Raw genomic sequence first — 22099 nt, forward strand, 5'->3', positions numbered from 1 at the left:
TTTTGTTTTTTATTCCTGACAAAAATGTGAAAAACTTTTATTACTTAGATGAAAATCAACCAATTACATTTAATTACATTCTGTAAAAAAAACATTTCAGTAGTTTTTGTCTAAACTATCCTTAAAACTTAAAGAAATGTTTTGATTATTTTAGATTTAAATTAAGAATTGTTGCTTTTTCCTAAGGACAAACATGATTCATGTTGTGAAGCTAATTCCAGCAGTAACTCAGCCAAGCCTAGCTTAGCTCAGAAGTAGAAGTTGTCCATAGTTGATATATATATATATATATATATATATATATATATATATATATATATATATATAAAAACACCAATATTTTTTAAAAATTGAGTCAAGATATTTAATTTGTACAAAAAAAATTTGGGAAATACAAAACCCCAATTCTAATTAAAACAAAGTTGTGGCACTGTTTAAAATGTGAATAAAAACAGAATGCAACATGTTAGATGTTGAAACTGACGTTTTACCATTTCATGAGAAATATTAGCTCATTTTGAATTTGATGGCAGCAATGCATCTCAAAAAAGTAGGGACACGGCCATGTTCACCATTGTATAGCCTCTCCTCTTCTTTTAACTACAGTATGTAAATGTCTAGGAAGAAAACAAGTTACTGGAGTTTTAGGGGAGTAATGTTGTCCCATTCTTGTCTGATATAGGATTCTAATTGCTCAACGGTCCAGATATTCATTTTTATGCTGCAATAAATGTTTACTGTCGTGGAAAGGTCTGTACTGCAAGGCAAGCAACCAGACCCAACTATTGTGAAGCCATGCTGTTGTGATGGATGTGGTATGTGCTTTAGCATTGTCTTGCTAAAACAGTCAAGGCCTTCCCTTAAAGAGATGTAGTCTGGATGGGAGAATATGTTGCTGTAAAACTCCCTATCTACTTTCAGCACTGATAATGCCTTTCCAGATGTGAAGCCCATGCCTGAGGCACTTAAGTAACACATGATACAACTTTAACTCATTTGTGGATGTCACGGCCAACTGTGTTGACAGAAGATGATTTCTGGAAGTGTCCCTGAGCCTGTGCAGTGACTTCCATTACAGACTCATGCCTGTTTTCAGTGCAGTGCTGCCTGAGGGCCCCAAGATCACCAGCGTCCACTACTGTCCTTTGGTTTTGTCTCTTGATCAGAGATTTCTCCCGATTCTCTGAATCTTTTGATGATATCATGTGCTGTACTGTTTTTGACATAGTCCTAGGCAGATTGGTAAACCTCTTCCAATCTTTACTTCAGAGAGACTCTGCCTCTCTAAAATGCTCCTTTAATACTTAGTCATGTTACTGACCTGTTGCAAGTGAACCAAGTTAATTGCTAAATGCTCTTCCAGCTGTTTTTCATTCGTACCACTTACTTTTCCAGCCTTTTCTTGACTTGTCTTTCCTTTATTATTGCTGCCATCAAATTCAAAACGAGCTAATATTCAATTCATGATGGTAAAATGTCTCAGTTCAAACATCTGATATATAGTTTATGTTATATTGTGAATAAAATATGGATTCATGTGATTTTCAACTAATTGCATTCTGTTTTTATTTACATTTTACAGAGTGTCCCAACTTTTTTTGGAATTAGTGGTGTACATTTCTTGTTTTATTTTCGGCCTTCTCATTGCGAGAGCTTCTTTAAATAGTCAGGCACATCATCCATAGTGAACTTGCTAATTGATGTCTATCTGAGCTATTCCTGATGGAAGACTGTCTTTTATTATAGATATATATACCGTACTGACAGATATTTATCCATTTGTGTGTTTTACAGGTACAGTAAGGCTGATTTTCTTGTATTAATTTCTTGTTTTAATTTTGGGGGTGATTTCATCAACAGGAAGTCAATGCTAACGGCTTGGAAATAACCTGGCATAGCCTAATAAATCAACATATTTTGCCTCAAAAATGAAACGTGGTTCAATATCAACCATATCCTCTACAGGGCAGTAATTTTACAAGTGAAATTATTTAAGTCCCATTTTATAAGAAAAGAAGTGAGAAAACGATCATTACTGGCGTTTCAAGGTAGAAATGCACCTGACTATTTCCTGGATTTCAGCCGTTAGCAGTTAACCCGCACATGCTAACGTAGTAACGGTTATGTAGGTGGAGAGTGACTGACAGCGCTTTATCTAGAAAATTCCACCAAACCAAGAATACGCAAGAATAAGTTTCCACTGTGAATGGTTACAAAATAGATTTTTACCGCTTTTTTCAGTTTAATGTGAGATAAAACATATTACCGTTTAAGTTAGCAGGCTAAGATAACCTTAATCTGTCCCAGTGCTAACGTTAGCTTCTCTTCTTGGTTTTTTCATGCTAAGCTAACCAACGGTCCAATTTTATAGACGTTAGGAACAGTCCACGTCAGCTGCATTTCTTTTATGCTAGCACGATTTATTTTATTTCCTCTTAATTTACGGACAGATTTGACAGCCATATCGATGTAGTTCTTTCAAAACAACAAATAAATGTAGTTCCCAAATGTCAAACTATTATTTTAACAGCAATTTTAATGTGACATTAATAAACGTAAGCGCTCTAGTTGTGTGGCATTATGCTAATACATCATAAAGAGTGATTTTTGTTTCACATCGCAGGTTCCGTTGTTGAAATGTTGGGTACTGTTCAGTAGTTGGAGTTGTGCGTGGTGGTGGAGTCGCTCGGTAAGGAGCCCCGGCGTGGTGAGTGTTTTCGACAGAGCAGCAGGAGTCGGAGCTCCGGGGAGACGCTGCTGGAGAAGGCGGAGTAGATCCAGGGGTTTGTGCAGGAGTTCAGACTGGCTAGCAGCATCAGTAAGGTAAACACTGCACCTGCAAACAATAGATAAAGATTGTGTTAGTGACTAAGGCGGAGGAAAATCTAATGTTTTACCTGTGTTTTAGTACTAATAACACGATATAAAAATAAGCCATTAGAAGTCATGTCTTGCATGAAATATTTTCATTAAGTAAAGTGTATCACCAGTAAAAGAAACCTAAAAAACAACATATTATTATATTATCATTACCCATCAAGGGTAGAGCAAATCAGGAATGTTTGTCAGTATTATTATAATATTGGTAGGAGCAGATTATAGATAAAAAAGTTAGTAATTAGTATTGGAAGATAGGAATTCTGCTGACAAGACCAATAAATCAGCGCTATAAGAAACACTTTTTTATACCATGTGCTTTAAAACAGTACAATTTCTATTAATTTATGATGGATAGAATAAAAATTTACCAGACGCCCCATCCCCTTCCAAAAATTCCCCAAAACCTAGAGATCGTCAGTCTTAAGTTCATCTATGCTGCTTTGAATGAAAAGAGTTCAAGCTCTTTTGATCAATTTAGAAAGTGGGCTGAAGTTTCCCTCCACTTTATACTAATCAAAAACAACAAAGTTGTATTTTTCTATTCTTTCTTTGTTTTATTAATAAAACAAGAATTAATATTGCTTGATGAATCATGTCAGTGGTTAAAAATGTTGGGGCAGTGGCAAATCAGCTCTACTACAACTATAAACAGATGGATTGATCTGCAAGTTATTCTACTGAGTCCTTATGGCCAGACATAAAAACTGAAGAGGTTTTAAAACATATTTTAAAGTGATGACAAAATGTTCATAATGAAGTGCAGTGAAGTTGCAACAGACACTTCCTATTTTTGACCTACATCAACCCTTTTGATGATTTAAAATGTCAAACGATGAGCACATAAATGACATGAAATACAACCACAGCAGAGGCATTACATTGAAGTTAACCCGTGAGGGCACGGTATGCTATGGTCTGCAGCAGACATCTAAATTGCACAGATGGAACAGTTTATAATAACAACAGTTTCATTAAAAAGCATATGAAAAAGGAATGTGCATGCTACACAGAGTCACTGGAATTTAAAAAAAGCACACTTAAAGCACAGTATTTTTGGGAAACACCATACTCTGCACTAAAATAAAGAAAAATATCAGCATGATAGCTCACCCTTGTACGATCTTTGCTACAAGAAGCTTTCTTAACAAGTTTCACAAACCCTGGCAGCCACACTGGTGGTATGTTTTGGAAATTAATCAGTTATTTCTGCCCTTTCATCACCCCTAGCCAACATAATTTTTTCTTTTAGTTTTCTCTGCCCATCCCTTTGGCCATTTATTACACAGAATCATCTTCTTTAGCTGAGTGATGCTGTGTAAATATTAAATTTCAGTCCTGTCTTTGAATTTTCTGACCTTTCCACTCCCACACAGAAAAATATGTTTATTTAAACAAGTTTGATCCAAAATATTTTGGCTTTATCAGTCATGTAGCTATTTTAAAAAAGCATGACTGAAAAAAGACTTTTTTGCATAACTTGTTCCTGTTTATTTTACAGGGGAATAAGAAGCCATTCTTAGTGGCCCCAATTGTAGTTGGGCAACCATTCTGGCTTTTACCAGACATCCAGACAGCTGGTCTGTCACTGATGAAAGATTTTCTCTACTTTTGTCTCTGTTTTTGACATTATTTAGATATATTGCTTTCTAAGTCTATAAACTTGTTGAAAATATAGCTGACCTTTCATTATTAGATAAACTCAGAGGAGGGACATTTTCTCAGATACCTCAGATATTTTGACTATGTTCTTAAATTCCTGTAACAATGACCTTGACACTTGTAAATGTGTCCATAAATTTTATAACCTGATATGAAATCAACACTTATAGAGGGATTATTTCACTCTGCTATTATCAGAAAAATGAAGTAGTTAGAGGTTGTTTGGAGCACCGTTCTGTGGTGGGTTGGGGGCCCAGGCTGCCCACAGCTGCACACTGAAGAATGGGGCCCAGCAGAGCGAGTAGACGAGCACTATGACCAGAGTCATCCTCACTGTCTTTGACATAGCTGCTGTTACCTCTCCTCCACGGGCAGGGGGCGCTTTGGGGGGGCTGCAGGAGACGGCAGAGGGCGCTGCAGGGTCAGGAAGCACATCAGGCTGCAGCTCAACTGGAGGGAACATGCAAACAGAGTGTCAAAGGATTATCCTGCTGTTTCTGGAGGATTTACTCCTTTTCAACTCAAATGCCACATTTCGACAGTTCATCACATAACTTAAATTAGAGGTCTGTCAGGAGCTGATGGGCTAAAATCTTTCTGAAACATGATGAGCCTTTAAACATTAACCTTTCATAGTGTTGACCACTGCAACAAGCAAGAAACAGGGGTGTGTGTGTGTGCCATACTATGAGCTTGAATTGAAGCTACATCAGGAATATAATAAATTAAGTTAGCATAAAGCAAAGCAGCAGGGCCGAGATTGAAAGAGCTGTCTCTCATTTTGCTGAGGAGGCCGTACAAAAAAATCCCACTTTCCTCATTTTGTTTATACATTTCTGAATCAAATAAGAATTACATAAAAGGGATTGCAATTCATATTAAATATGCAATATGAGTCAAATCATTGCAATAAGATATTTTTCCAAATTGCTTGAGCCCTAGTTTAATCTATCTAATATTGTGTTGGTTATGATATAAAATGGTTTATTTCTTGTGTTTGCTGAAATATACAGAAGATGAAGATCTTAAAAAATGATTGCATGTTAAATTGCAATTGCAAAGTTCTTCTGCTGGCACTTCTAGTCCAGATCTGGCTTCTGTAATGCATCTGCCACCACCTATGAAGCAAAGAGAGGTTCACGTTCTTTCCCAGTCACACCCCTATGACAATCATAGTGAAGGTGAAATTTCCCAGGGGCAAAATTCATAACTTCCATGTCAGAATCAGAATAATTTATTGCCGGTGAACACAGGTACAATGAAATTGTACTACAACGAAATTGTACATCAATGTGACATCAAACTCCCTAGAACCATCTCCTGGCAAGCAATAATGACTTTTTTTCTGCCGTGCAAAAACAGAGGAGAGAACGCTCTCTCACACAATTTTAATTTTCTTTGAATGAAGTAAACAGATCTTTAGCTGGACACATTAACCAATGGAGACATGCCTGGGTTATAATTCCACAGAACCAAGTTCAAAGCTCCACTGTTCCTTTAGGGAACAATGCAGGAGCTCCACTCAGACTTCTCTGAAGACAGTGTCGAAGATAAAGCCCACAAAATGTTTCTAAATTGTCTCAGTTAAGCAGCAGTACAGTTTAGGGCACAGGTGTCAAACTCGCCAAATCCGGCCTGTGGAACAGTTAAATCCGGACTGCAAGATGATCTCATATTTCTGTTATAACTGGCCCATCAATATGAGGTCTGCAGATTTCCTCAGGTATAAAAATGTGAACTTATCCTTGATGATTTAAATTATCCTTGTTAAGTCATAAAATCTGAAAAAGTAAGGAGTGAAAATATTTAGATAAGAAGTCAGGAATGTGGGAAAAGGAATTAATCTGTGATTTGATTTCACATTTTCAATTTAGCATCTCACAGTTAGGACTGAAACTTAGGATTTTGACTTTTAATTTCATACTTTGAGCATTTTAACTCATAATTTTGACTTCTCATATAATTTTTTGAGCTTTAAGATTCATAATTCTAATTCTTAAGTCATATTTTTACCTTTTATACAATTACTTTGTATTTTACCTCATGTTTTCGAATCCAAACGTTGACTTCATAATCCCATAGTTTGACCTTTTAAACTAACAATTTAAAATTTTGGATCATATTTTGACTTTAATTTCATGATTACAAATTTTATTTCATATTTTGAACTTTTAAACTCACGATTTTGACTTTCTTTCTAATATGTTCAACATTAAAAAACATTATTTTTCAATTTCATGTTTTGGACTTTTTGAACTAATAAATGTACTTTTCTCAGATTGTGAGCCTTTAAACTGATCTTTTTAACTTTTTAAATGTCAAAACAGTTTATCGTCTGGTTAAGGGGTTATTGATTCATTGTGCTGGCTTTTGCCTTGACCCTGAATTATGTCTTTTAGATTTTCAGATTTTTAACAACAATGATGTGAAAAAATGTATTTGCCAAGTCTGGAAAACACCACTATCTAATGTGACAGGAGTTTATATGCTGTATCTGTGGATCTCACCTGGGTGAACAGCAGTGTAGGTGTGAATGTCACAGTGTGAGGTAAAGCTGTTGGACCTGAGTGGCCCCATGGGCAGGTGAACAAACGTAGAGACAGGCTCAAAGCTCGTCTGACTCCCAGGGTTGTTGAAAATGATTGGTGAAACATACAGAGAGACACTGGACCTCCCTCTGCCTCCTCCCCCTCCCCCTCCTCCTCCTCTGTGACTGTCCTGTCTGGGGGGAGGGACAGGGACAGGGGACAGACGCCGGTCTGACTTTAGGTACAGGTTGTTATGGATCTCCCTAAAGATTCTAACCTGAGAGAGGAAAGGCAAAAGATGGTCAGTAAAGTCCGTCCATCCATCCATCCATCCATCCATCCATCCATCCATCCAGCCATCGCAAACACAATCAATAAAGGGGCATATTCATATCTTTATTAAAGACTAAGATGATTCTACATTTAAGCTGTAAATTCTGTTTTCCTCTGGTCACTCCCTAGTCTCTCCCTGATGAGGTTGTTAAAACTATCATTTTCAAAGTCACATGTTTGTAGGTGGTACAATTTATGTTTAAACTTTAAAAAACTATGGATCCTTTGTAAACCAACAGAGCCTTGTCTAGACCAGTGGTTCTCAAACTGGGGTCTGGGAACCCCTGGGGGTCCACGATCCACAGCTTGGGGGTCCGCGAAATAATTCAAAATAAATAACCGAAGTAATGCCATGTCATTTAAAAGCAAATCAATACAAAAAAGGACCGCAGTGCTGTATAACAACCATACTAAACCAATGACTCCCACAGAAGTCAGCTTTGGACCACTAAAAAGTCAGATATGATTGTGAGATATCACATAAATCTATCACTCGTCACGCATCAGTCACTTTGCTCAAGACACATTTGGTGTGGTCCAGCTAGCAACAATGGATATCTAAGCATGCCCACTTCATCGAGTGATGCTTGGCCCAAACCAGCTAAACTGAGAAAATATGATGACAGCAATCTCGAGTTTGGTTTTTATTGAGAACAGCAACGGAAGACCAAAATTTGTTGTGTCTTCATGTGAAGCCATGAAGCCTGCCAAGCTAAAGGGTCATCTGATAACAAAGCCTGCAGAGTTTAAGGACAAAACAAAAGATTTTTTTTTTGAAAAAAGGGTGAGGAATACATCAGCCAGAAAACATGAATGGTGAACCTGACCACAGCCTCAGAAAAAGCACAGGGGGCTTTTTATTCAGCTGCTCAAAGGATCACAAAAAGTAAGAAGCCACACTCAGCTGGACAAGAGCTTGTGTTTAGGTTTAAGAGTTTAAAGTACAACATCTAGGAATAAAAATGGCAGTTAGCATATGTTTAATCAGTGTGAGGGTTATGAGGGGGTCCTTGGAAAATGTTCTGCCCTGTAAGGGGTCCCTATCCTCAAAAGGTTTGAGAACCCCTGGTCTAGACTACACACATTTTTTTTAAATGTTTTGATACTAAACTAGTGCCAATTCATCACTGCAATTTGGACAGTTTGCCTGACAATTTGCCTGAAAGTATTTTAAAATAAAAAACAAGTCCTACAACATTGGGTGCCTAGGACTTCCATTAGTTTTGTCAATGTAGTTAATAGAATGATATAGAAATTTCGGTATTGTGATGACTGTTTTACCTGGCAGACTGTGATGATGAGGACTGGGAGGATGAAAACAGCCAGGGTCATCCAGGTGACGTAGGCTTTAAGTCCCCACGACTCAGCAAAGTTTCCCCAACACTCATAAACGCCTGGAGCCACTTCTGAACGTGAGAAGATAAAAACCTAAAGAGGGTAGAGATGTATGTGAGTGGCCAGGTGTCAGTGTATATCTTACCTGTTCCAGTCTGCACTAAAACAGATTTTTAGAAACTTAAAAAATGCACTTCTCACATATGAAAGGTATTTTTTTATTAAACAGGATGAAAGTTATTATTTCCTGATACTCATAAATATTACAGAGGTTTTTCCTGATTCAAAATGAAGCAAAATTTGAGTGACACTAAGTAGTTACCAATGTTTTCTATTAAAGCAATTCCATGGCAGCCTGATGTTGAAAAGTGTTTTTTAGTCAACTTAGATCAGACAAAGAGGCACCAAGGGATGCTAGGGTGTAGTGGAAACTTCAATGGAGGGGAAATAGAATAAAAATCTTTGAATAATATTATCTGACTGGTCAGTGTAAATTGAAATATACTTTAGAAGTTGGATTAAGATACGTTCTAATACCTATTATTGCAAAGTTTGAAGGTGAATTACTTCGTGGGAAAGAGACAGTAAGAATGGTTGGAATTTTGTTGTACTGCAACCCAGTAAACAAAGGTGACTAGTGAAGAGAATAGTGGATGCAGCTGTAGTGATAGGTTCATCAGAACATGACATCTCTTTATGAAAAGAAGAGCAAAGAACCACACTGAAAGCTTTTCTTGATTAAAAAGATGTTTTTGCTCCTCTCCCAACCAATTCACCCACTAGCTCTGATAGTTGACAATTATAACAGCTGGCTGCACATGCCAACTATGTCATGTATTATTGATCTGATTGGCCCATAATGAATGTGACAGAACATTCATTCAATAAGGTTTCTCCCCTTCAGTGTTTGCTGAGTGATCAACCATACGGTTAGCTAGCAGGAATACAAACTCCACGTGTTTAAACAGATGATTATTGTGAACTTCACTGAACACAATGGAGATCATCATGCAGGAAGAAACCTGTAGGAAAATGCAGGAAATAATCCTTTTTTTCCCTCTGGGAGTCTTATATACTGGTGACGGAATATCCCTGATTTTACAGTATGTGTTCTTTTTTAATGCTAATCTTTCGCATTAGAATAATAGCATATAACATAAGTCATTCTTAAAGTAATGAATGAATAACCACAGCGCAAAAAATTCTGAAAGAAATGTGTTTATTGATAATGAAGCAGAAATTGCAAGACTGTGTATCAAAACAAACTGCATAAATTGACAACTTGGTTAACAAGATTATACTTTATTTTGAGAAAAAAGAAAGTGACCAGAACGTCTGCTATACTTTACCTTATTTTGGTTGCCATGTCCTAAAATGCACCTCTGTGCAGTTTAAAGGGTTAATAAGTTGTGTCCTCCTACCTGTGGCAGACTGAGCAGCAGCGACAGCCCCCAGGCCAGCAGTATGAAGCTGTTCCAGCGCTGGGTGGCCCCACTACGGTGTGCCTGCAGGGGGCAGCAGATAGCATAGTGTCTGTCCATTGTCATGGCAACAATCATATAAGAGGAGGCGAACATCCCAAGGACCTGCAGGTATTTAACGAGGCGACACAGGAAGTCCGGACCAGGAAAACGACCCTTAGCGTCCCAAACAAGCTGTGGCAACACCTGATGAAGAGGAGGGGGAGGAGTCAGACACAAGGAAAGGGTCAGCATCTCATCACCTGTATGAGCATGTTACCTGAAACAGCGCCACCACCAGGTCAGCCACGCAGAGGTTGAGCATAAACTGGTGCAGAGGGTTGTGATGTCGTCTCTGCCTCAACAGCACCACCAGCACCAGCCCGTTACCGAGCAACGCCATCACTAGGATGACCGCCAGCACCACGACTTCAGCCACAGCTAGAAGAGCGTCACGCTGCCGGCTGGTGACGTTTCTGTCTGGAGGGGTCACAGAGACTACCGACCAGTCGAGGGGTGGGTAGGAGTCTGTTGCCATGGAGACTGACATGACAGCTGGGTGGGACTGTTGGGAGAGAGAGAGAGAGAGGAAAAAGTTAGACAGGAAGGGGAAATCGGATTACAGAAACAAAGCGGCAAATGCTCCAGGGCCAGGACTAGGAATCATCCTGCGACTGGTGCACTGAGGACTATAGTATATGTATATCTGTATATGGGTGGCTGCTCTACTCAGTGAGCTAAAAGAGTGTCCACCATTCACTATTTTACAAGTATCAAACATCACCTGAAAGTCTGCTCTAACCTGAATGGGAAGCCAATGAAGGGAGGTGAGCACCAGAGGTCAGACCACAGGCAACTGTATTTTGTACCATCTGCAGACCTCAATAACTTATCTCTGGCAAATGTCACAAAAGGAAATCCAGTCATAATCAGGTCTGGTCAAGTATGGGGGCTTTTGCTGGCTTGGCACTACACTGCATCAACCTTGGTCCCGAACTGCTCTGGCCTCCTGATGGCCATCGTTCAGGCCTTAGCCCAGCCCATACCTCATCTCACCAGGTATCCTCCAAGCTGCACCCTCCACAACACACACTTTCGTTCCTGCTGTCTGGACCTGCCCACCGAGTTGACAATCATAAGCCGGGAAAGCTCGCCAGGTGCCTGTCAGCGCACTCTCCTGAGCATGTCAGCATTAGACACACTTTCTTTCTGACAGTATCTAAAGAGGTGACGAAGAGAAGTCATCACAAAGGAGTCCAGTTGACGTCTCTGGCCATCAGTCAACATCCAGGCCTCACAATATAGTAAGACTAAGAGGACTAAGGATGGAGAGACTGACTTTCATCTGCATGCTCAGATACTGAGAATGCTACACTGTCTTGCTCAGCGAAACCCATTGCTCTATGCACAAGTCCAAATCTGCAGTGGATCTTGGCCTTCCTGCAAGTGGATGGATTACGCTGCCAAGGTAGGTGAGATGCTCTGCAGCTTCCACACTCTCACCATTCACATACAGACTCATGGGAACATACAAGTCATCCCTGAATGCCTGGATCTTTGTTTTGGCCCAGGAGACGTAACCTGACATGTCAGATGGATGTGTTTCACACATCCATCTGGGAAAACTTCAATAGGAAACATTTGAGAAAAGGGAGAGGCTTTGAAAAATCTTTGGAGGATGATTGGGTGAATGTTCTGTCTGTCACATCTCTACGGGCCAATCATAGGAACAAAGCACATGACGTAGCCGCTAGCAAGCTGCATGTGTGCAGCTACTGAGGAATAACGCGAAACATGGCTACTATAGACATGTAAGTACTCGACTTTTGTCATTTTTGAACAGAAAACAACTCACTGCTGTTCTTTGTTCTTCTTTTAATGAAGAAATGTTGTCAAGTTCTGATAAAACTGGCACTGTAGCAGCATCCACGCTAATCTCTTCCTCCATAACTGCACCAGCTCTTGCTGCTGCTTGTTCACGTCACGACTCTGCTGCGCCTGAAAGTACTGCCCCTCATAGCTGATTGGTCCTGTCACTTTCTAACTGGGCCCGAATGGTTCAGATGGGAGCTTTGCAAGATGGATTCGCCAGTGAAAAACATGGAAACAGGCATATCCATCTGCTTGGCAAGGTTATAGGAGACGTGCATTCCCCATGCTTCAGCCTGCTCAGCAAATTAAGAGGCCCCACCAGGACATCTACAGTGTCTGCAAGGATCACAGCATCATTAATAACCACTCTTCAAACAATCTAATTAAAGCAAAAAAAAAATGTTAAGGATCTCAGCATCCCTAATAGACAAAATTCATCTAATCTTGGCAGCATTTGGGGCAAAAAATTGCTGCTTGTGTCACCTCTGCAATGAATCACAGTCACCCATAGAGTAAAATAATGACACAGAGCAGACTTGAAGGTCTGATAACTATCAATTCTGTTTTGGCTGGTTAGCAGGAAATATGCTGATGACTAGCTCATAACAGCAGCCAGACAGGCCTCTAGTTTAGCTGGATCAGACCCACCTTGTAGGACTACTGACATATACAATGGTAAATCATCTGCATAACAATGAAAAGCAGTCCCAATTGAATGCAGAATCTGATCCAGTAGTGCCAGATAGAATGAAAACAGCAATGGACCCAGTGCAGAACCCTGTGGCACCCCATGCCTGACAGAACAGGAAATAGAGAACCCACTGTTACACAAAACACAATGAGATTTGTCTGGCAGGCAAGATCTTAACCGCTGAAGCACCTAACATGAGACGCCGAAGTAATTTTTAAGTCTTTTCAATAATACGAAGTGGTCCACTGTGCCAAAACTGAGCTAAGATCCACCGATGACAAAGCAGATGCTGACAGACGATAATAAACCATCCACCACCTTTCTAAGAGCTGTTTCTGTGGAGTGATTTACACTAAATGTAGACTAAAATGGCTCAAAGAAATTATTTCAAGACAAATAATTCAAGAGTTGATTTGGGACCACTGTCTTAAGATTTTTTGACAAAAAGAGAGGTTTAAGACAGGTCTACAATTTGGTAGAGTCAGCAACAAAGCCAGGCTTCTTTGTTAAGGTTCAACAGCAGCAGCTTTGAAGCAAGCTAGGAAAACATTGAGCTTAAGACAGGTAAAACACAAGGATCTAATGTGGTCCAAAACGCTTGAACAACACATGATGGCAGAGTAAGTCATACATCAGGCCATGGTGAAAACCTCAGAGTGTTGAAAGGAATAGGCTTAAACTCAAAAACTAAACCCCTGCTTTGCCAGTAAAGGTATGTTTCTGCTGATGTGCTCTACCCTGTTAATAAAATACATGTTAGACATGCAAAAAGATCAGTGCTGTTGACCTAAAGATGTCTAGAAATGGTCAAGAGTCTAGAATTATGCTTGTTATTAGTAATCATTTTTTCAAATATGAGTCTACCTAAAACATGTCAATGAATTATATTTGCTTCCATAATAATGGCATGAAATGGACAAGCTGAAGCGCAGTGAAAAGTAAAGTACTCAAGTAAATGTGTGAATTTGGTTGACGGCTCTGCTGTCATTTATTGCATGATAGTTTACCCAATTAGTGAATTCCAATTAGTAATTCCCATGTGTCCTCTATAGTATGAGAACAAATTGCCCGTAATGATGACTGTTGTGATGACGGTGATTATGAAACAGGCGTTAGCGTTGAACAGCTTATAGCTGGTTTGAAAGGACTAACTGTAAGTCACTGCATCTGCCCCACATGTGTCTGCCTGACTCCATGTTTGGTGTAAAGTTAGTCCCACGTCTGTTTTATCCGACCTCCAGAGTACGTAAATATGACACAAACACCCACTCACACGTCCTCACAGAGCTGAATTTAACAGGGGTGTATGTGTAGGGTCAAGCTTCCGTGAGCAAATTATAATTGTAAAACAATGAGACGTGTTTACAGCAGTGCCTCACACACTTTTACAGTTCAGCACACACAGACACACACACCCCCACACACACACACACACACACACACACAGTCGCAGAGGCATGCAGTGAGGGCCCCTCATGTGGGAATATTTACTGAGAGCAAGTGAGCGCGCTCTAATAAGGTCACAGCCGTTTGACCAATCTGCGTCCAACAACAGTACAAACTAAGTGGCAGTTAAGGAGAAATCAGACAACTGCACTTAACACAAAGCTCAGCTGACAAGGAAGGGCTGAAAGGACTGTTAGATTGACCTGAAGTGGTACTTAGGCATTTCTAACCCATGAAATGTTCTAAGTTTCTGTTTTACCATTTTAAGTTAAATTTGTTGATAATTTTTTACCTTTATTTGGCTATTAAGATCAGAGATCACACTCAAACTTATACAGTACCTAATAGATTCTAACAGCAATGAGAAAACCATCAACTAAAACAATGGCATTCAGAACGTTTGGATCCAAGAGATTTCACTTAAGATTTAAAAGATTCAGAGTTAAGGCCGCCCATAAGGAGCATGACCATAATATGTATGAAACAGCTAACCTCCTCACTACATTTGAACTACATTTGATACATAAAGACGACTTCTCAGAGTTTATTGTATTCTGAAGATGATGTAGCAGCCTGAATTCTAATTCTTTTGCTCTATGACAAACAGATATTTGATTGGCATGCTCCCATATATCTATCCCTGTAGTCTCATCATTACCAACCTCAACCCCCCGACCTGTGAGGGGGCATCATGTCCTTAACTAGATTTGTAGAAGGCCTTGTTATCAACCTTTTATGAGCCTTTTGCTACACATTTTTGAAAGTAATTATTCAATTAACTAGTTTAGATACTAACTCAGTTTCTAGACCAAATTTAGTAACAGCTGTCTGGGACAACATTCTTTTAGCTGCTCTTGACAATGTTAAGAACATGAGTTTAGTTCAGTCTTAATTTAGAGCAAGTTACAACAGCTGACAGAGCTGATCTGGATCTAAATCAGGGGAATTTCAGTTGTTTAGAAGGTCAAAATGTTAGTTAAAATTTTACATTTTTAGGCTTAAAGGTCAAAATATGGGATTAAAACTCAGAGTTAGGAGTTGAAAAGGTCAAAAAATGACATAAAATAAAATAATAATGGGTTAAAATGTTTAAAATATGACTTTAAATTTAAAATTGGGACCTAAAAGGTAAGAAAATGACATAAGTCAAAATTATGAATTCAAAAGTGCAAAATATGAGAAAAAAAGTCAGAATTATAAGTTTAATTTTAATTATGAGATGCAAGATTGAAAATATGAAATGAAAACACAATTTCTTTTTCACATCCTGACTTTTTATGTTATTATTTTAAGCCTTTACTTTTTCATTTTCAATGACTTGAGGATTTTTTAAAATCAAGGTTAAGTTTACATTTTTATACTGGAGGAAATCTGCAGACCTCATACTGGTGGGCCGCTCATAATAAAGATATATGATCCATTGGGCCAGGCATAACTGTAAAACGGGATGGATTTGGGCCCTGGGCCTTGAGTTGGACACCCCTCGACTAAATCAATAGCATGCTGAAGAGTTGATGCTTGAAGAGATATAGGTGCAGAGTTATAGACAACTGCATCATCAGCATAAGAAATTGAAAAGAAGAATTTGGAATATTCCATCCAAGGTAGTTGATAGAAACAGGAAATAAGAACCGAACCTTCAGGTTCCCCTTTTTGGGACAGCTGCAGACACCCTGGGCTTGATTGTTCATAGGTATGCAGCCCTCTGGGGGCTTTTTTTTGAGAAATATAATGTTCCATTATTTCGCAGACGAACTGCAAATTTAAATTCCATTTGATTAAAAAGCAACAGCTCACTGCAGCCCTGACTTCAAAGTCTGAGACACATTAAAACATGGAGGAGTTGGAAATCCTTATTCCAAACAGACAGGGATTGTTGTGTTTGGACACCTGAGCTGTTGGTAGTGGGCCCTCTTAACTCTAATATGCAGTTTTCTTTTATTTGAGATTATTTTTGAATCTAGCAGTCTGGTCATCCTCCTCTGGCCTCTGCCTTTGTTAAAAAAATTAAAACCATTACAGTAATGCTGTTCAGTGTTTTAACTCCTGATACTTTGAGATCATTTTATTGGCAGTTCTTCAGCTTGTTCTGAGTGCAGAGCTCTCACTGAGAGGTGTTAGTATTCTGAGTCCTTCTGCACCGCTGTTAAGAGTAAGGCAGGAATAAAAAAGCTGCTGACAGTATCATCCATCCATAACAACAGAAAGCAGGCTTCCCAGAGCTCTCAGCTTTTCTTGGATTCATCAGTCGCATCTTGTAAAATAGCTTTCATCTCTTAACTGCACCTAAACACACGGCTGAGAATAGGAAGATCAGATATAACTGCAATAAAACATTTTAAAATCCTGTTAAAAGCTTTTTGAAGTTACCAACCTGCAAATCAGGTGGAATTAACTTTTCCTCCTTGTGATTCTTTTGGAGTACTCTGCAGAGTCTGCTGGAATAAAAGCTTTTATTGGCATCTCATAGATGTAAATGTTTAGTTTGAGGTGGGTTACTGTTTCCATCTAGCCTGGGTCTGCATTCAGACAGGAGTTAAAATCAGGACAAACTCCAGCTAATATAGCTCACGGTTTCTTTACCCACATCTCTGTATGGGTTTTCATCTTCAGAGGAGAGTTTGTTGACATGTTTTGGCTCTGTTAATCCAATTTAAAGATTAGACACCCTCTGTTCAACGCTCATTTTTCTCTCTTCACACAGAAACTTTGGATGTCTATTTCATAAGGCAGATGTGTAGGAGCCCACTGCCTCACTTCTAAAAGTACACGTACTAGCAACAGCTGGATAGTAGACCAAACAAGTGGAACAGCGTAAACAGAGAGTAGGTACAAGCCTGCAACCAATCATCAGTGAGACCACACATCTGAACCAAAAACACTATGTTGAATAAATCAGTGGTTCCCAAAGTGGGGGTTGGGACCCCCACAGGGCTCCGAGATGCCTTCATAAATCAAAGAATATTTTTAAATAGCTTTAGATTGTACATTTTTCCCATTTTGTAGAAATATATGCATACTATCAGTTCAGTTTGAAAAAAAAATGGTCATCTGATAAGATTTGTGGTGAAATCAAAGTAATGTTTACAAAATCCTTAAAATTTACGCCTGCAGGTGACTTTTCTTGAATGGTACAGCCATGTTCATCTATGCCTCAAGCACCTTTAGTGGTCATGGGGGTCCCTGGCATTTGTCACTGTTATTTTGGGGGTTGTGGGCTAAAAAGTTTGGGAATGCCTGGAATAAATAAGAGCTTTCTGACTGAGAGCACACAAACCAAAATGTTATCTAAAGCTTAAAATGTGATTCTAAACCATTTTTCAATTTGTGATTGTATTACTAAAGGTCCCAAAAGCCAAATTGCACGCTAAAACAGAACATAAGACACATTTCAATTGTCCAGAATTGTGAATTAGACATATTTTTTTCAACATCTGCATCTCCTCTCGCATCCTTCATCTAAAAGTAAACATTCAAAAATGCTCAGCAGGTCTGCTATGAATGAAACATCCTAGATCCAGAAAAATCAGCTTCTATCATAAATATATTCCAAGACAGGACTACGTCATGATAATCTAGACTGAGGACAAACATGTCAAATGGTTCGTAGTTAATTTGATAGGAATAATGTGGGGTTTCTTTGTTTTGCTTCAAGGGATATTTCAGGATTTTTGAAGTTGGGTCGTATGAGATACTTGGCTATAGTAGTGGCGTTAGCCTCCAGTAATTTCTGTAAAGGTAGCTCCTGTGGTTACTACTGTTGTGTCTATAGACAGGAACATTTTATCTGCGTGAGTTTAATGAGTTTTAGGTAAAAATGTGTTGGCTCGCCTGCACGCTGTGTTGAAAACATACAAAGGACTTCATTTCTTGTGTGTTTCTTTTTAAGCTTGTTTTTAGTCCCTGTGAAGTTTATATGTATTTATGATGTTTTTTATGTTCAGTGTGTTTTGTTTTGTTTTTTTTTTCCCTTGTTTTACTAACTGTGTAGCACTCTGGTAAGCGTAATGTTTTGTAAAATGTGCTGTATAAATAAAGTGGATTGGATTGGATTAGATTTCTCCCAGAAAACCCTCTGTGTCAGGCACTAATTTACGATGCAGCTTTGACATTTTGTCTACCCCGCGCACTTATCCTCTGATCAGCTGGCTTCTACAGGCATAATAACACCACACCAAGCTAAAACAAAGACAATGTGAATGATTTCGACTCCCTTTAAAGGGATATACAATTTTGAATTTTTGCCCCCATCGGTGATGGCATTCAGTACCTTCACAGGTCTGAACAGTGGCAAGAAGGTTTAAATCCTGGGCCTTCCTGTGTGGAGTTTGCATGTTCTCCTCATGCATGAGTGGTTTCTCTCCAGGTACTCTGACTTTCTTCCTCAGTCCAAAAACATGCATGTGAGGTTAGTTGGTGACTGTACATCTTTGTGAGTGTGCATGGTTGTTTGTCTCTGTATGTCAGCCCTGTGATGGATTGGTGGCCCGCTCAGGCTGAAACCTGCCTCTGGCCTGATGACAGCTGGGATAGGCTCCAGCAATGGATGGAATATGGTCACACGTTTTTCATTGTAAAGAAAGCCAAAGCTTTCCTAGACTAGAATTGAGCGTCAGACTGTTTGCATTAGAAACAGACATAAACAAGAGAAACTGACTCTACAATAAATAGTAAACGTGTTGATTTTCAAACCCTCTTTTTGCTTTTTTTCTCTTACATTTTCTGCCTTTTTAGTTGTTGTACTCTGATCTTATAATCACAGCCCATTTTATTTATTTATTATTTTGGTCCTGAGGTCTCTGTATGTATTAGGGTTTCTGTCTTGCCTGGATTGCTCAGGGTTATTCTTGGTTTTTATTTGATACTGGATTTTGTTTATGTCTGGGTTTTTTTTTTTTTTTATGATGTCTTTCTGGTTTTTATAATGTGACCCCCCCGGGCCATTTTGACGTGGCGTTACAGTGCTGGCTGAGTTTTTGATTTGTTCCTCTGTTATTGGGGTTTTGTCTGTTGGTCGTGTTGTGATGCTTATTTGTGATTGTGCCGATTGTCAAAGCACTTTGTAAACCTCTGTTTTTTCCCATACATTTATACATTTTAAACATCTAAAGGGTTCATCTTTTCCAACTGGTTAAGAACTGGTTGCCAGATCCTATAAAAGTTATCAGTGCATCCTCTTGTAGTGTACCTAATTTTCTATACGGTCAGATGGTACATGAGGTCTGATCCACGTGCTGAAGTTTGGAGGAAATCTGTCTTTCCACTTGCCAGGAGTGTAGAAAATGCTATCATTTTTTTATTGTGTGAATAGATTTTGAAATCATGCGGCACTGTTCCAAATATTGCTATTACGGCAAGAGGTTCAATGAATAATCCTACAATGTCAGAAAAAAAATTGAAAATATTTAACCAAAAATCTCTCAATTTTGGACAAAACCAAAACATGTGTGATAAGGTGACTGGTGTTGTTCCACAGAGATCACAGTTAGGGTCAACATCTGATGTACATTTTACCAACCCCGCTTTAGACCAGTGCAGTCTGTGAACAACCTTAAATTGTATGTTTTTATGTTTTAGACAAATTGAAGATGACTGTATCCTTTCTATTACTGACTGCCACACGTCTTCAGGGAAATGTGCATTTAACTCTTCTTCCCATTATCTCTTCAACTGGACCAGGGGTTCTTGGTCATAGGAAATGAGAAGAGTATAGAGTTTGCCAGTACTTGGATTGGATGGCACTTGGGATTGATGCATGTCTGAAAAATGTACCTATATATACATCTGCAGTTTTTTATGGATTTTCTTGTTCAGGTGACAGTTCATAGCATTTAAGGTAGCATATTATGCACATACAAACCTTGGAAGAAAGAGAGGAGGAGAAGAAGATGGGGAAATGCAAGTTTGGAATGGGATTGGAATTATGCACAAAAGCACCAATTCAACATTGTGCAGAAATAGTTTTACTTTTACTTTGGCTGGGTTTTAAAAGGTCTTAAAAAAGTCTGAAATTTGCTTTTAAAAAGTGTGCAGAAACTTTGCATTTATCCTGGAAAACCCAACAGGGATTAGAAATCCCTAAAGTGTCAGGCAGCAGCACAAATAACAAAGTTAGAGACATTAAACAGAGCAGGTACAGACGAAGATCAGCCAAATCCAGAGTCACAGAGCAGAAAGTCATCAGTCAAAACACCTTCAACCTGATGCATCTTTTTCCACTGTCCTCAATCTATTTTAGAAAAGACGTAAAGAGAGCAGCTCCCTCAGATACATATTATCCTACAGATTCCAGGCTGAAGGAGCAGGGCACCTGAAACCGCTTAAACCCACATCAAGACGGACTTTAGAGACAGATAGAAACAGTAAGAAAGTCTTGTGATGAGTCCTTACTTTCTATTCTCTTTTTAAATTGTGTCTATCAGCTGTTCATTTATTTTCAAATGGATTGAAAGGTTCAGAATCTTTCTGCCAGCCTGTTGAAGTAAAAATCGTCATATATTTTTATTAAGTAATATCACCCAATATTTTTTTTTTTTTTTTTAGCATTATTGCTTCCAGCAGTCACTTTTTTAAACACTCCCAGTCATCCTCCTCAGCCTCATTAATTCCACATCTACAGCCTCCACATTTTACTAGAAAGCAGAGAAAATCACAAGAGGAGAACAAGTAAACACAGCCGACCCACTCACCTCGTCCTGGTCCTCAGCGTCCCGTGAAGCATCTGTAGGAGCCGGGACAACCTGATCTTCTGTTGCACACACTGGCTGCATCCATGCTGTGTTTCTGTGTGTGTGTATGTGTGTGAGAGTTTTTCCTCTCGCTTATTACTCCGAGGCTGACCTCTGCCAGCGCTCTCTGCTGCCTCCCATCTCCTCATCTCCTCCCTTTCGTCCACTCTCCTCCCCCTCTGCCTCACATCCCTCCCCCTCCTCGCCTTCATTTGGACTTCTGTGAAATGTGGATGAAATCAGAGCACAAATATGCAGGTTAATAGGGACCATGTCACAATGCCAGATTTCAAACTTTGATATGATTCTGGTACAAAACAAATAATATAGATGCCTGCTTTGATACTACTGCAGCAAAACTAGAAGTAGCAGGAACTCAGTACTGGTGATTTTCTTATGAACATATGAAAACAAGGATATTAGGTGTTCCCAGTGGTAAGGAAGAGCACTCTGGGTAGAAACCAGTTGCTCTCTGATGAGCTCGGCATGTAGGTGCTGTCGAAGCTTAAGAATGATAGATCCTGTTGGCGGATAAAACTCATGCCGAACCGTTTGGGGAGAAATGCAACAACATCTCTGGCAAGAAAAGCTTTCAGTGTGGCTCTTTGCTGTTGTTTTATTCAAAGAAATGTGGCCCAGTTCTGATGAAACTTCTGTTTTACTAATGCTACATTCAAACTAATCACTACACCGGCAGCAACCCTTATGTATACTGGCTTACAGTACAACTAAGCCCCGCCCATGACTAATCAGCAAAAATTTCCTTTCTGTCATGAAAAGTTTTCAGTGTGGCTCTTCGCTTGTTTTAATCAAGAAACATGGTCCAGTCCTGACAAACTGCCGCCATTCTACAGCTACATCTGAAATAATTGCTACACTGACGGCAGCCATTACTTTCAGCTTGAAAAACCATTAAATCCTGCCTATAGCTACGCCTCGTTCTCCTCAAATGACGCCGATTGGTCTGATCCTCTTCAGATCTGGGTGGGGAGTGAGTCTCTGCCTCAGATGAAGGAGTTCAGGTATCTTGGGGTCTTGTGCACAAGTAAGGGTAAACGGAGCGCAATATTGATAGATGGATTGGTGCAGCATCAAACGGTTTGCAGGCGTTGTGCTGGACCGTTGTGATCTTCCTCCCAACCCTCACCTATGGTCATGAGCTCTGGG

General features: G+C 39.3%; 1 protein-coding gene across 1 annotated transcript; it reads right to left on the bottom strand.

Moving 5' to 3' along the window:
* Positions 1–383: 383 nt before the first annotated feature.
* Positions 384–20972, bottom strand: LOC121516974 (vasopressin V2 receptor-like). The gene is made up of 7 exons (XM_041798442.1): positions 20894–20972; positions 10476–10760; positions 10157–10402; positions 8682–8828; positions 7047–7344; positions 4771–4989; positions 384–2836 (listed from the first exon to the last, which is right to left on the bottom strand). Exons 2-7 carry the CDS (start codon positions 10743–10745, stop codon positions 2652–2654), a joined length of 1365 nt encoding a protein of 454 aa, XP_041654376.1. The 5' UTR covers positions 10746–10760; positions 20894–20972; the 3' UTR covers positions 384–2651.
* Positions 20973–22099: the final 1127 nt, after the last annotated feature.

This window comes from Cheilinus undulatus, linkage group 11 (genome assembly GCF_018320785.1).
Source record: "Cheilinus undulatus linkage group 11, ASM1832078v1, whole genome shotgun sequence".
NCBI classification, from domain to species: Eukaryota; Metazoa; Chordata; class Actinopteri; order Labriformes; family Labridae; genus Cheilinus; species Cheilinus undulatus.

Excerpts from the sequence above, each read along its gene's own strand:
- LOC121516974 (XM_041798442.1), bottom strand. The coding sequence starts at position 10,745 with ATGTCAGTCTCCATGGCAACAGACTCCTACCCACCCCTCGACTGGTCG. Across the intron at positions 10,403-10,475 it reads TGGTGGTGGCGCTGTTTCAG|GTGTTGCCACAGCTTGTTTG; the intron begins GTAACATGCTCA and ends CCTCTTCATCAG. Across the intron at positions 7,345-8,681 it reads TCATCATCACAGTCTGCCAG|GTTAGAATCTTTAGGGAGAT; the intron begins GTAAAACAGTCA and ends TTCCTCTCTCAG.